The sequence below is a fragment of the Boeremia exigua genome, assembly GCF_020726555.1.
Source record: "Boeremia exigua strain MPI-SDFR-AT-0100 chromosome Unknown C7974scaffold_2, whole genome shotgun sequence".
Classification (NCBI taxonomy): Eukaryota; Fungi; Ascomycota; class Dothideomycetes; order Pleosporales; family Didymellaceae; genus Boeremia; species Boeremia exigua.
The window spans coordinates 1081689-1094803 of NW_025763519.1; the positions used below are offsets into that span (position 1 = coordinate 1081689).

The 13115-nt window shown below is 55.0% G+C and overlaps 6 protein-coding genes across 6 annotated transcripts; 3 read left to right on the forward strand and 3 right to left on the reverse strand.

Moving 5' to 3' along the window:
* Positions 1 to 68: 68 nt before the first annotated feature.
* Positions 69 to 1413, reverse strand: C7974DRAFT_100017 (uncharacterized protein). The gene is made up of 2 exons (XM_046134826.1): positions 1104 to 1413; positions 69 to 1051 (listed from the first exon to the last, which is right to left on the reverse strand). Exons 1-2 carry the CDS (start codon positions 1125 to 1127, stop codon positions 170 to 172), a joined length of 906 nt encoding a protein of 301 aa, XP_046001352.1. The 5' UTR covers positions 1128 to 1413; the 3' UTR covers positions 69 to 169.
* Positions 1407 to 6645, reverse strand: C7974DRAFT_99987 (uncharacterized protein). Its single transcript, XM_046147695.1, has 5 exons — positions 6119 to 6645; positions 5787 to 6062; positions 5531 to 5737; positions 1767 to 5482; positions 1407 to 1715 (listed from the first exon to the last, which is right to left on the reverse strand). Exons 1-5 carry the CDS (start codon positions 6147 to 6149, stop codon positions 1686 to 1688), a joined length of 4260 nt encoding a protein of 1419 aa, XP_046001353.1. The 5' UTR covers positions 6150 to 6645; the 3' UTR covers positions 1407 to 1685.
* C7974DRAFT_99990 (uncharacterized protein) lies at positions 6646 to 8211 on the reverse strand. Its single transcript, XM_046147696.1, has 2 exons — positions 7811 to 8211; positions 6646 to 7759 (listed from the first exon to the last, which is right to left on the reverse strand). The coding sequence occupies exons 1-2, from the start codon at positions 8058 to 8060 to the stop codon at positions 7143 to 7145; spliced, it is 867 nt and encodes a 288-aa protein (XP_046001354.1). The 5' UTR covers positions 8061 to 8211; the 3' UTR covers positions 6646 to 7142.
* An 11-nt stretch (positions 8212 to 8222) lies between these two features.
* On the forward strand, positions 8223 to 9512 carry C7974DRAFT_385309 (UDP-glucose 4-epimerase). Its single transcript, XM_046140937.1, has one exon. The coding sequence runs from the start codon at positions 8312 to 8314 to the stop codon at positions 9311 to 9313; it is 1002 nt and encodes a 333-aa protein (XP_046001355.1). The 5' UTR covers positions 8223 to 8311; the 3' UTR covers positions 9314 to 9512.
* C7974DRAFT_385311 (mitochondrial carrier domain-containing protein) lies at positions 9513 to 10945 on the forward strand. The gene is made up of 4 exons (XM_046140938.1): positions 9513 to 9729; positions 9778 to 9971; positions 10023 to 10334; positions 10384 to 10945. Exons 1-4 carry the CDS (start codon positions 9615 to 9617, stop codon positions 10717 to 10719), a joined length of 957 nt encoding a protein of 318 aa, XP_046001356.1. The 5' UTR covers positions 9513 to 9614; the 3' UTR covers positions 10720 to 10945.
* A 243-nt stretch (positions 10946 to 11188) lies between these two features.
* On the forward strand, positions 11189 to 12515 carry C7974DRAFT_100051 (P-loop containing nucleoside triphosphate hydrolase protein). Its single transcript, XM_046134827.1, has 5 exons — positions 11189 to 11341; positions 11517 to 11640; positions 11696 to 11743; positions 11796 to 12023; positions 12081 to 12515. Exons 1-5 carry the CDS (start codon positions 11331 to 11333, stop codon positions 12273 to 12275), a joined length of 606 nt encoding a protein of 201 aa, XP_046001357.1. The 5' UTR covers positions 11189 to 11330; the 3' UTR covers positions 12276 to 12515.
* Positions 12516 to 13115: the final 600 nt, after the last annotated feature.

A 13115-nucleotide genomic window follows, 5' to 3' on the forward strand; every position in this document is an offset into this window, starting at 1 on the left:
TGGAGCATTAACCCGCCGGTACGTCATTGGCGGTAATTCGCAACAAACATAGCACAGCGACAGGTAAGGCGAGCAGTAAACTGAATAGACATTAACAAGCTAAAAGTGCCACCATGACGACGTGTGCAAACTTCGAAGTACTGTAACAGGAATGAAAATGTTACATAGTTTAGAAGTCACCGCCGAAATCACCACCACCGTCGTCGAAGCCTCCGCCTCCCATATCCCCGCCATCGTCACCATAGTTGTTTTCAACGTATGTGTCGCCATCATCGGCCATCGCTGAGCCTAACATCGCACCACCAAGCAGACCCGCACCAGCTCCCATCGCCAGACCACCCGCGCCGATACCACCCTTTCCAGGGCGACGCCCGGGCGGCATCGCGTACCCTGGACGCTGCTGATACATGCCCTGTCCCCCATAGTGGCCGGCGCCTCCGTAAGCCGGCTGTCCGTACGACTGCGGTGCATGATGCGAGCTCCCACCAGTGGCCTTTCCTATCAGCTTTCCGAGGAGGCCACCCTTGCTTTTGCTTCGATTTTGATCCGGTTGTGGTGTCGATTGATATGGTGTAGAGGGAGTCTGGTAGGGTTGCTCCTGCGAATAACCTCCAGGTGCCGGATATCCACCCGAATGAGGAGCGCCAACGACGCTGGGACCGCTGGCACCGTAGCCACCCTGAGGCTGACCGTAATAGTCGTTGCTCGCGCCACGATTGGCGTCGCTTGAATAATGGCCTGCGCGTGCTTGCTCTTCTTCCTGTAGCTTTCTTGCGAGCTTTTCATCCTCGCTAATACCCGGTTGTTGGCTGTTGTAGGGATTGTTGCTGCTGAAACCCGACTTTTCACTCATGCCTGTAGGGTGGGAGGCTACCGCGCTTCCATACATAGGAAGAGCGCCGGGCGGTGGAGCTTCACCAGGTGGGTAAACGGGTTCAGTGGGCTTCTCCCACGAAGATTGCTTGGTGTAGACGTTGACGAAGAACCATTCGTGATACTGATCGTTCCAGACAGCTTTCCAGCCTTCTGGAACTTTAGGTGGCGGCGGGCCCTGCATGATGTGTAAGTAAGCGCAGCAATATTGAGGTCTCTTAGAAACTGACTGGCGGCGGCGCGAAGTCTGCCATTTTGAAGTGATAGAGCTACGGAATTGGAGTCGAATTTCTGGAAAGACGAATGCTTGCTGTATGATTTGAATTGAAACTGAGTAGCCCTATCGCAAAATGCAGACGAGCAGTAGGTAATGATGAGACTGGCGAGCTTCAAGCTTATGCAGGCGCAGCGTGGCTTGGATGCGCGTCATCGTACCGACATCATCCATCCCCACCAAAACCATGAGTGGCGGGGCATCCGGCATCCGGCAAATGTCACGCGGCACAGCTGCGAACACCTGCCTTGGAACAGTCTAACGCCACAACAAGGCGCAGCAGAAGCGTTACGTGGAAAATGATGTGCAACTGGTTGGACAAAGGAAACGAGTATTGATTATTGCGAATATATGCAAGGAAAGGCCGAGTCCACTGGCGGTCGAGTCGCCACAAATGCATACCACAACGCGAGAACGATATTGGACGCTCAAGGGTATGGCAAGCCATGCAAAAAGATGTACTCATACAACAAATAACCAAAGAAACTTTGCGTCGTGCTAAATTATGTGTCGCACCGAATGTGTGAGAGGACAACATCTACTGTCCAGAGACTAAGTAGTCTGTAGCCTGTCTAAGATTAGCAAGAAGTCGCCAGTCAGTAAACAAGACTTCACATACCTTGTTGATATCATAATCAAACTTCTCCAAAGCACCCAATGCCTGGTCACGACTGTAGCCCATACCAGTGAGTTTCTTCAGGATAGGGTCGTCGTGCTCAGTACCGCTGCTGATTGCTCGGCCCAACTGAGGCATTTGAGGTGAGTGGGGAGACAAATGACCTTGTTTCGAGGATGAAGCACCGGCATTCTCGCTGTCAAGGTTGTCAAAAATGGACTTGCTGAAGTCTGTAGACGCTTGCTGCGAGTGCCCAGGCTTGTCGTTCTGTGAAGACTCGAGGTTGGAGAAGATGGCATCCCAGTCCTGGGCGGAAGAAGCGGGCTGCGGCGCCTGGGGCTGTCCAAAGCTGTGTGACAAGTGCTCGAAATCACTGAAGCTATCATCGCCACGTGGTTTGCCGGTAGGTGTCTGCTGTGACGCCATTGTGTTCGACTTCGATGCCGCCGGCGAGTCAAAGACAGGGTTGAACTCATCAAGCTCATCACGCTGGTGCGAAGAGAACATGAAATCGTCGTCAGTCTTGTCGTCTTCCTTAGCATCGGTCAAATCGTCGAATCCAGCATCGAAGTCGTCGTTGAAGGCAGACCTCTGTAGCTGGGGTTGGTTCGTAGCCTGCGAGGCGTTTTCACTAGTGCCATGCGACATAGCGGAGTGGTAAGCATCAGACGGGACAGTTGATGACGGCGTGTCATTCGGAGGGGGCGATGTCGTTGTTGGCTTCGAGGATGGGCCACCGAACAGGGCTGCGCCATGACCACCAGCTGGGCTGAAGGACTTGTCAGGCGACTGCGAAGTAGTAGGTGAGTTCGGGATGTCGCGCGAGGGCAACAAGCCGCCAAATTCGGGAGGGAACTGGTTCGAGCCACTGCGTTGACCAACTGTCGACTCATAGGCTGGAGGCGATTTCTGTGCATCCGCAGAAGGCAGACCACCGAGGTTTGAGTCAAGTCGAGTAGTTGGTGGTGGGGGTGATCGATAAAGCTCGTCTGTCGATGCGGTACCTGGGCGCTGTTGCTGTGTCTGCGGCTGCGAGGCTTGCTGACCAGTGCTGCTACGTTTCTGTTGCGGAGATGTCGCGGTGAAGTTGTCGTCGAAGCCTCCGTTGTCGCTGTCGCTCTCATCATCATGAGTCAGATCCTCGATAGGTGGAAACTCCTTATTGAACTTGCTTGAGTCGTTTGTTGAGCCATTGGTACCGGGATTAGACGGGCGGGTCGATCCAAAACCGGCAAAGGCGGAGTCGAAATCGACCTTACCACCACCACGAGAGGTTTCGCTGGTAGTGCTACCAAAAGGATCAGCACGGTTGGTGTTCTTGCTCTGATTGCTGAAGCTGCTGTCTCCAGTGGGATTCTGCTGAAGGGGTGTGGCATTGTCACGAGGGAAAGCTCCGGGTATGTCTTGCAATCCAGCAGAAGCAACACCAAAGCTGGAGAAGGTATCTTGGCGTTGAGGCTCGGCTCGTGTAGAACGTTGAGTGTCACTGGTCACGCTGGCAACGGGTGATGCTGTGGAGAAGTTGCGATCAAAAGAGAACGGCTGGGCCAACGTGAACCTCTCAGTATCTGTGCGATTCGTCTCACTGCGCTCCAAGGTAGCCTTCTCAGGCACAGGAGTACCAGCAGGCGAGGCTTTCGAAACAGTAGGTGTTTCCTGACCTGGTACACCGTATCTGCTAGCAGGCGCTGAGACCTTGACAGACGAGCTGAAGGAGTCCGATCGGGGAATGTCCTGTCTGAGAGGCAGGAAAGACGAGGTGAACTGGCGTGACTCGGGGGCAGCTGGTGGTTCTACACCACGAGGTGACTCCTGGTAGGATGAGAGAGGCGGAGAAGTGGAAGGAGTGGGAACATCAGGGCCATCCGAGGAGCGAACAGACTGCCCAGACGGAGCAGAGAAGTTGGGCACATTGCTCTGGCTGTCAGCACGGAAAGAGACGGGGGGTGGAGTGTTTTGTGCTGGGGCGAAGGAGCCGAAGACGCTGTCGAAATCCCTATGCGGTCCCTGGCCAAAGCCAGATGGCGACATGGCCTTCTCTGAAGCTGGGGCAGGCGACTTGCGGAAGAATGGATTGGTAGACTGGCTGGTTACGGATGCGGCAGGGCTGGCGACTGCTGGCGTCGACTGCTGCTGTGGACTCCTTGTAAGTTCATCGGCAGCTCTGCTTAGGTCGTTGGCCTCGCTCTTGAGCTTGTCACGTTCACCCTCGTTAGTAGCCAACTGCTTCTTATTGATCGACACCATTCCCTTCTGCTGTCGTGCGTCGGTCCTCATCTTCTCCAGTTGGGGACGCAGTTGAGCGATTTCAGCATTGAGTTGACGAATGCGTTCCTTGAGGTTGGCGTTCTCACGCTGATCGGCCTCGAGAGCGCCTCCGACTTGGCGATGCTGAGTTTGGAGGTCCTGGTAAGTGCCTTCAATCATAGCAATATCTGTTTGTAACTTGCGTGTTTCGTTGCGCGAAGCCGCAAGGCGGTCTTCAAGGGCCTTAACAGCCTTGACCTCTTGCTCGTAAGTTGTCTTGAACTGCGTCAAACGAACCTCGAGCTCTCGACGTTGGTTGGTCACGCTGTTGAGGTCGCTCTGAGTAGCCTCCTTCTTGTTCTGCACCTCCTGCATCTGGTTCCTCAGTGTGGTCATCTGGTTGGACATGTTAGCCAGCTCAGTGGAATCCTGAGTAAGCTTCTTGTTGATCTCAGGATCACTCTCGCCACCCAGAAGGTCATCCATTGCCGATGGCTGGTTTCTTTGTGAGGTCCCGGATTGACCAGTCGATTGAGTCGTAAGTGTTTGGCCAAAGGAAGAGGTAGGTAAGAAAGGCTTGAATGTCGAGGCAGGGTTGCGTGGTTGCGGCTGGAATGGCCCAGGAGATGTTGGGGACGCAGCCTTGCTCGCGAACGGGTCATTGTCGAACGGTTTGCCAAACGCAGCAGAGCCGCCAGTGTCCATGACTCGTTGTGGCGATGTAGGCTCGGGAGCAGAGAAGGCATCCAAGCCAAAGAGATCCTCGGTAGCTGACTTGGATGGTGGTGGAAGAGGCGCGACAGCGGGGGCTTGTTGGTTCGCCCGTGTTCGTAGACCCGGGGGAATGAGGTTCGAGGGTAGCGTCTGAGGCAGCGGATCGCCCTTTCGCTGCTGTCGAATGAGGTACATGGCGACGGCAAACTCGTCCCGCGACAGTTGTCCTTCAGAATTGATGTCTGCAAGATCCCAGATGCCCGCGAGGATGTCCTCTGGCAATCCAGAATCGCTGAAAAAGCGCACTGCTTGCTCTCCTGTGATGAATCCGCGACTCATTGTGTCCACTCCCTTGAACAGGTTGTCATATGAAGCCTTTTCCTGCGCGCCAATGACCCAGTCATTACTAGTCTGTTGCACCGGTGGCGGTGGGCCGAATGGTGGTTGTCTGAGGGGACTCGCTGTCCTTGGCACATTCTGTTGGCCGCTGAACTGACGTGGGATGGAGGCTTGATCCGGGCGACCCGGAGGCGGAGGCAAACCGCCCCTGCGCGACGCAGCTTCGTATAGCCCTGGGGGCAGGGTGTTGGGCAGCGCCTTCAGGTTTCCTGTGCGGTAGGAAGCGAGAAGATGCATCGCGATGATGAACTCGTTGACGTTCAGGGCTCCGCGCTGTTCCGTATCCGAGAGGTTCCAGATGCGACCCAGGACTTCGTTCGGTAGCCTCGCCTTCTCGAAGATCTCCTTTGCGTTCTCACCTGGTTCTTGGTCAGTCGCTAGTCGCACAGTTCAGTGAACAGACATACCAGAAAGCACGCCACTGACGGCGCCCGACTTCTCGAAGAGGCCAGCGTACTCGGAGGCTTTCACAGGCGTGAGCGGAGGGACGCGGATGGGCCCCTGGCCGCTGACTTGAGGTTGTATTGGCCCGGTATTCTGGGGAGAGAAGCCCTGAGGCGCTGCAGGCGGTGCGGCCGGTACATTAAGGCCCTCGAATTTAGGGAGGGGGGCAGCTGTGTATGCGTTAGCATCTACTCTCTCTGAGGTACTAGGCAGACATACGCCGGAACGCCAGCTCTGGCGACGGGTCGCGGCCGGCCTGGTAGTGCCCGATGAGTCGCAGAACCTGGCAGAAGCCCGCCATGGTCAGCAGCCCGCGGTTCTCTGTGTCTGCAATCTGCCATATCTCGCCCAGGACGGCCGGGGCCAGCTTGGTTCGCTCGAAGAACTTGACGGCAATCTCGCCTGTGATAACGCCGAGCTTCTCTGTGTCGGCCTGCTGGAAGAGGTGCTGGAACACGCGCTTCTCGTCGGGCGTCAGATTAAGGACAGGCTGGTCTGCGCGCCGTTAGCTGTCGTCATGGTAGCTAGCATGCGCTCTTGTCGGCACGTACTCAGCTCGCCGCTGCCTGAGAGGTCCGCCATAGCTGCGCGATGTGACGTTGTTGCGGGCGGGAGCTCGTGGATGGGAGCGGGCGCCTGCGGCGAGGCTATAGCTCTAGGGTAGGTATGCTGTGTAAAGGCGGGGAGCACCCGAAATAGGGAGGCTGGCGGAAACGGCACGGCACAGCTAGTACGAACCACACAACTGCACGGATGGAAAGGCCTGGAGATGGAGGAAGGTGATTAGGGGGATTACTGGTGTTGTCGTCGAGACAGCAGCAGCCGGCAGCTTGCCGTCACTTCGCGGGAGCTAAACGTAGGGGTTCTTGATGCTGTGGTAGTCCGTGATTGGCCCAATGCGGCCGTGGCTGTGATCGTCTCCTTGCACGGCAGCTGTCATCTGTTAACCAAGCAGCTGGCCTGTTTCGGCTGTGCGACCGATGGAAGGGTCAGCTTCGCGCTAAGTGTTCCCTGAGGACTGAACGGGTTCCGTGCGTGTGGCTTGTGAAAGTCACTCGAATGCGCTCTTCTTCGCCACGTCATACCGAACCGAGGCCTTGGATCCCAGTCTTCTTCAAGTCAAGTCCGTGAGACTAGACATGTTGATTGCAAGCTTGCTCGAGCTGCCTCCTGCCTCACGAACAATCGGTCAAGACCTGCTTAGGTATATCTGTGCTAGGAAGTCGAGTGGATATCACACACCTCACCTTCCGAGACCTGATGGTACTTGAACAGTCTTGCGAGTAACTTGAGCGCAGAGAACGAAGACTTCATAGTTGAGCCAGATCACAGAAGGTGCTGTTAGTCTTGAGGGTCTCTGCATAGCGGCTATTGGTAGTACTCAGAAGGTGTGAGTGGTTTCGTTAATGCGTAACAGGTCAACGTTGACAGAGAACCATTCCCTCGTAACTACTCGTTTTGTACAGTGAGGAGCAAAGCTAGCCGCTGCGGCTGCCGTAGATGTACAAAGTATTGAATGATCAAAAGGACGACGCCTGTCCAGGGAGCGGGGTATATTGTTGTGTTCTTCTCGTCTCATCGGCTCTTAGGATGTCTGATGCTCTTCTCCCGCGCGCAGCGCACAAAAGCCAAGCTAGGCGTCTCTGCCCTCCTGCCCCAAGCTCTGCCCAGTAGCCAATCCGTGACGCTTATGAACTTGTTGGTCATCTCCCAGTTGCGGCCCTCTTCGGTGTGTTCGATGGTGTGATGAACGATGCGGCCCTCTTCGTCGAACTCGAACACAAACAGGCCAGTGAACTCCTCGTCCGACGGCCGCGACGCTCGGACGATGTTGGAGACGCTCTCGAACGTCTCGCTGATGTGTCTGCTATTCTCCTTGTCCGACTTGCCGCAGGTCTGCCATTTGACGATCAGCTTCTCGTTGCGCATGTGCGCTGGCGCGGTGGGCCCGCAGCCGGTCTTGACCATGCGCTCGGATAAGACCTTCAGCTTCACATTGCCAATGACAGGGACTCTACCCCATGCCACTGGCGCCGTCCATAGCGCGGCCGTGTATGCAAGCTTTCCGCTGACTGTAGGAAGATGAGGGTGCGTAGAGGGGAACAGATGGAGGCTGATCTGCGGCGAGAGGATGTCCGAGGGCAGCGGCGAGTTAAGGAGGTTCGGTAGACTGTCACGAAGCACTCTGATAGCTGTGAACAGTCAGCGATCCTGCCTAACATCGACTTTCAGTAGCTGCATACTGTTCCCGAGCTTCAGATTGCGCTCGTTGAGGCGCCTCTGCTCGTGCTCGTCAAGCTCCGGATAAGCGCATGGTGTGGTGCTCGTGAACCAGCTGCGCGACACCGATGCTTGTCGCGCCCGGACGTCTGTAATGCTCCTCTGGTACTGCTTCAGCCCTAACAGCCGGGGGGCGGTCAGCGAGGTGGTCGTGAATCGCGGGAGCTGTGTGCGGGCGGAGCTTGAAAATCTCCGCATCAGACCGGTGGTCATCGGTGCGGACAGCAATGATCAACCATAGGTATCAGGGTGGAAGGTTGTGGGTGGTCAGAACTACTGTTAGTCTGACATGCAATTGCCGGCGCGCGGAGACGAATTACAATATCGAACATGGGTCGGACGATGCGCCGACATAGTGACGTACTAGGGAAACATCGATTACCATGCAACGGAGACCACCCCGCAAGGCTTGAAAGCCTGGTAGGTATAAAGTACCGTTCGTATTCAGAATATGTAAAACTCAAATGCTTCTTAATTCCATACGTCGAACCCTACCGTCTACCACATCTGCTCACTCTATCTGGCCATCATACACCAGAGCATTTCAAAACATGTCGTCTGGAAAGCGCATTGTCTTCACTGGCGGCTCAGGCAAGGCTGGCCGACACGTCATCCCATATCTGCTATCGAAGGGACACAAAGTGTTGAACCTTGACCTCATCGACTTTCCCGACCCAAGTGCCGGAGTCTTCACATTGAAGACTGACTTGACAAAAAGTGGTCAAGTGTTCAATGCCCTGACCACCCACTTCAACTTTGAAGGCTACGAGGAGAAGAATGTCCCCAGCCCGCCGGATGCCGTCATCCATTTCGCTGCCTATGCCAGGAACATGCTGGTCCCTGATGACGAATGCTACGCAGCGAACGTGACATCAACCTACAATGTCATTGAAGCCGCCTGCAAGCTGGGTGTACGGAAGATCATCATTGCTAGTAGCGAGACTACTTACGAAGTGTGTTTTGGCCAGGGAGACATTGACTACCAGTGCTTTCCCCTGACCGAAGACATGGACTTGAACCCAATGGACTCGTATGCCATCTCGAAGCTGTGCGGCGAGCGCGTGGCAAGAGGTCTTGCGCGCAGATTCGACGCAGACATCTATGCCCTGCGCATTGGAAATGTGATTGAGCCGCACGAGTACGAGCGCGACTTTCCCAAGTTCATCAGCAAGCCCCAAATCCGAAAGAGGAATGCATGGAGCTACATCGACGCTAGAGATCTAGGTCAGATATGCCACCTGGGTGTCGAGAAGGATGGTCTTGGGTTCCAGGTGTTCAATGCGACGAACGACAACATCACGGCAACATTCCCCACCAGGCAGTTTCTTGAGCAGTGGTGTCCGAATACACCGATTACAAGGGAGCTGGAGGAGTGGGAGGCGCCGCTGAGCAACAAGAAGATTCGGGATGTTCTGGGTTTCAAACAGGACCACGATTGGAGGAAGTATTACAACCCTGAGTCGTAAGGTTGAGGACGGGACAAAAAGTACTGTTGAAGTTTGTATCATAATACTATACCGCTATACACAGCAATTGTCACGTATGAAATCAGAGAAGTCGCGATCTCCACAATGCGGCTAGCGCATCAGCCCACGCCTCCGAGCTCGGACGCGGTACCATGCGACTGGGACTGCGTCGCGGATTTTTTGTTGCTCAACCACTGCCTGCACTGTGTCGCCCAATTCCCGCACATCGATACCCATTTGTTGTGTCTCTTGTTTGCTTCCTAGGTCTTTCTAATTGCATTGTCTCTCATTTGCCCTCACAATGACGCCCACACCCTCCGAAGCGGTCGCAAAGGTTGCGCAAGTCGCCTCTGGAACCAAGTCGTCGGCCACAGAGTACAAGAGAGAGTCCAACACAGCACGTTTCTTGGGTGCAGGTGCGTGCGATGATGTATGTATCTTTGAACGCGTCTGACAGTGAACAGGATGTGCGGGTCTTGCTGAGCTCATGATCTTCCACCCCGTCGACACAACAGCCAAGCGCCTCATGAGCAATGTCGGCAAGATCGAGTCGGCGTCGCACTTGAACAAGGTAGTCTTCAGGGATGCAGCCAACGCTTCAGTCGCTAGCCGATTCTTCTCCCTCTTCCCGGGTCTTGGTTACGCCGCCGCCTACAAGGTATGATGCTCTTTGCAAGCTAACGGAACATGCTCTGATAAGAAAACCCAGATTCTCCAGCGCGTCTACAAGTACGGTGGACAGCCCTTCGCACGCGACTACCTCGCCAGGCACCACGGTGACTTCTTCGACCAGACATTCGGCAAGGGTAACGGCAAGGCAATCATGCACGCAAGCGCAGGTTCCCTGATCGGTATCGGTGAGATCGTTCTGCTGCCACTCGACGTCCTCAAGATCAAGCGCCAGACCAACCCCGAGGCCTTCAGGGGACGCGGACTGTTCAGGATCATTGCTGATGAGGGCTTCGGTCTCTACCGTGGATGGGGCTGGACCGCAGCTCGTAACGCTCCTGGATCATTCGCGGTATGTCGCGCATCTCTAGACATTACGTGCCTACACTGACATACAACAGCTGTTCGGTGGATCCGCCGCTGCCAAGGAATACCTTTACAAGCTGGAGGATTACAACAAGGCCAGCTGGGGCCAGAACTTCGTCGCCTCGATTGCCGGTGCCACTGCTTCCCTCGTCGTCTCCGCTCCTCTCGACGTCATCAAGACTCGCATTCAGAACAGGAACTTCGAGAACCCCGAGGGCGGCATGAAGATCGTCTCCAACATGATGAAGAACGAGGGCTTCTCTTCCTTCTTCAAGGGCCTCACACCTAAGCTGCTCATGACTGGGCCCAAGCTTGTCTTCTCCTTCTGGTTGGCCCAGACACTGATTCCTGCTTTTGGCAAGGTCATGTAATTTTGTTACTAGCGTTCATGATGATGTTATATGTACTATACGTGAGGTCTACGTTTGCAGGGATAGAACTGGTCGCCTTGAAGGGCGTTAGGCATACCGTGCACGAGTGAGTGTGTTCAGGGTCCAAGGATATGTAATATCAAGATCTCCATTCTATTGACATTATAATCACATGAAGCATGACACCAGGTTGTGGCAGGCTTGCAGCACTGGGGCGAAACAGCACGTGACGGCAGGTTGCACCGCGGTCGCTTCACCTGCAACGACAGCAAATGCCCGCTGCTGACAGTCTGATTCCGTTGCAAATGCAGAGTCATACGCCGCATGCCGCTGGGGTCAGCCTACCAAGGCGGTTGTAGCTGTACAGTAGGCAGCAGACGGGCTGTGAATACGATGTTTCAAACAGCGCCCGCAACGGACCCGGCTTGTGACTTGCTGAACAACGCTCGGCCGCGCCAAGGCACTCCCGTCAACTGCACGTTGCAGCCAACCTTTGTACTTGACACCGCCTGCCAGCGCCCTGCGATACCCCACAACTCTCACCTTCCCTGCCGGCATATTACACAGATACCCCAACCCTTTCCACTCGCAACTCCAACCACTCCGCCAAAATGAACCCCGAGTAGTACGTAGTCTCCGCGCATCGCCCACCGCCACAACCGGGCGGTGCCGTCATGCGACGCCCACGTCTGGCGCAGTGCTAACGACAAGCCTACAGAGTACTCACTTGCATGCCACGGCACCGGCGCTGTGCAGTTGCCCCTATCGCCGTCCTGCGCTGACAAGGCCCTTCCCAGATACGATTACCTCTTCAAGCTGCTCCTCATCGGTGATTCTGGTGTCGGAAAGTCCTGCTTGCTGCTGCGATTCGCCGACGACACATATACAGAGAGCTACATCTCCACTATCGGTGTCGATTTCGTACGTGCGCCCCAGCGTGCTGCGCCACGGCCTGCGTCAGACTAACACGCTGCAGAAAATCAGGACTATCGAACTCGACGGCAAGACCGTCAAGCTGCAGATTGTACGTTTCAGGGCAATAAAGCAGATAGTAGCAGGAGCTGACAGCGCAACAGTGGGATACCGCCGGTCAGGAGCGTTTCCGCACCATCACATCCTCGTACTACCGCGGTGCCCACGGCATCTGCGTCGTCTACGATGTCACCGACATGGACTCGTTCAACAACGTGAAGCAGTGGCTCCAGGAGATCGACCGCTACGCCACCGAGGGTGTCAACAAGCTGCTGGTCGGCAACAAGTCCGATATGGCGGACAAGAAGGTTGTTGAGTACACCGTTGCAAAGGTACGTCAATAATCACTTCTTCGTTACAGCAAAGATGCACCGTCTAACACCAAACAGGAGTTCGCAGACAGCCTCGGCATTCCATTCCTCGAGACTTCTGCAAAGAGCGCCACCAACGTCGAGCAGGCTTTCTTGACCATGGCCCGCCAGATCAAGGAGCGCATGGGTACCACAACCGCCAACACCAAGCCCACAGTCCCCATCGGGCAGGGTCAGGGTGTGCAGAGCGGCTCCGGCGGCGGCTGCTGCTAGACGAGTCGAGGAGAAGAGAGGTGAAGTTGTGTTTGAAGCCTTGGAATCAATCGTCCAGGCTCGCAAGATACAGACGAGACGAGCGATATATGAGTTTCAGGCGCAGATGTTTTGTGCGGTTGCGACATTTGATATGGTAACTTAATGCTCATGGTCACGGTTTCCTTTCGACGAACTGGCCCACGAAGTACGAACTACGCCGCTCACCTCTCCCTTGTGTGCCAAGTCCCTCTGCATGGCGGCTTTTGAATCGCGACTTTCTTTGAAATCTCAGGTTCTAGAATGGGCTCTTGTTGGATTCTGCATCGGGAGAGAACCTGTACAGTGGCTGCTAGGCCATTGCGGTTCTCGCCCATCTCATTGTTGCGTTAGGTGTTGGTAGTTTGGTATATCATATTCATCTCCTAGACTATGGTGCCAAGTGACGTGTTGCTGAGAACCATTCTCTGAGGCGCTTGATCTTCCCTTGCAGGTCTGCAATGCACAGTAGACTGCACGAGAAGACTAGAATACAGTCCGCTGGGACAATGTCAACAGTCTTTAGCTCTTCCCTGAATAGCCTACAGGCTACAGATCATGTTGCGTAGCTTATGAGACTACTTGAATTACTTTGCAGATCTTCAAACTTGATACTGGCATCCGGAACGAGCAGGTGATGTTTTGGGATGCTCTACAACTAATCGAAAGCCAGAATCAAGGACCATGATTGCACACTAAGTACATGGCTTGGTGCTTGTATGCACACTGACGACTGATGTCTAGCGCCGACTCCACATCTCAAGGCCTCCAACCTCAATACGAGATCTACATACACCAACATGGCTGTGCAACTAATCGCGA

What these genes read in the sequence shown, in the direction of transcription:
- C7974DRAFT_100017 (XM_046134826.1), bottom strand. Translation starts at nt 1,127, where the DNA reads ATGGCAGACTTCGCGCCGCCGCCA. An exon ending in CAGACTTCGCGCCGCCGCCA is followed by an intron (nt 1,052 to 1,103) that starts GTCAGTTTCTAA and finishes CACATCATGCAG; the next exon opens with GGCCCGCCGCCACCTAAAGT.
- C7974DRAFT_99987 (XM_046147695.1), bottom strand. Translation starts at nt 6,149, where the DNA reads ATGGCGGACCTCTCAGGCAGCGGCGAGCTGA. An exon ending in GCCAGAGCTGGCGTTCCGGC is followed by an intron (nt 5,738 to 5,786) that starts GTATGTCTGCCT and finishes ACGCATACACAG; the next exon opens with CTGCCCCCCTCCCTAAATTC. An exon ending in TTGATTATGATATCAACAAG is followed by an intron (nt 1,716 to 1,766) that starts GTATGTGAAGTC and finishes AATCTTAGACAG; the next exon opens with GCTACAGACTACTTAGTCTC.
- C7974DRAFT_99990 (XM_046147696.1), bottom strand. Translation starts at nt 8,060, where the DNA reads ATGACCACCGGTCTGATGCGGAGATTTTCAAGCTCCGCCCGCACACAG. An exon ending in CAATCTGAAGCTCGGGAACA is followed by an intron (nt 7,760 to 7,810) that starts GTATGCAGCTAC and finishes GACTGTTCACAG; the next exon opens with CTATCAGAGTGCTTCGTGAC.
- C7974DRAFT_385309 (XM_046140937.1), top strand. Translation starts at nt 8,312, where the DNA reads ATGCTTCTTAATTCCATACGTCGAACCCTACCGTCTACCACATCTGCT.
- C7974DRAFT_385311 (XM_046140938.1), top strand. Translation starts at nt 9,615, where the DNA reads ATGACGCCCACACCCTCCGAAGCGGTCGCAAAGGTTGCGCAAGTCGCC. An exon ending in AGCACGTTTCTTGGGTGCAG is followed by an intron (nt 9,730 to 9,777) that starts GTGCGTGCGATG and finishes GACAGTGAACAG; the next exon opens with GATGTGCGGGTCTTGCTGAG. An exon ending in GTTACGCCGCCGCCTACAAG is followed by an intron (nt 9,972 to 10,022) that starts GTATGATGCTCT and finishes AAGAAAACCCAG; the next exon opens with ATTCTCCAGCGCGTCTACAA.
- C7974DRAFT_100051 (XM_046134827.1), top strand. An exon ending in CCACTATCGGTGTCGATTTC is followed by an intron (nt 11,641 to 11,695) that starts GTACGTGCGCCC and finishes AACACGCTGCAG; the next exon opens with AAAATCAGGACTATCGAACT. An exon ending in AGACCGTCAAGCTGCAGATT is followed by an intron (nt 11,744 to 11,795) that starts GTACGTTTCAGG and finishes ACAGCGCAACAG; the next exon opens with TGGGATACCGCCGGTCAGGA.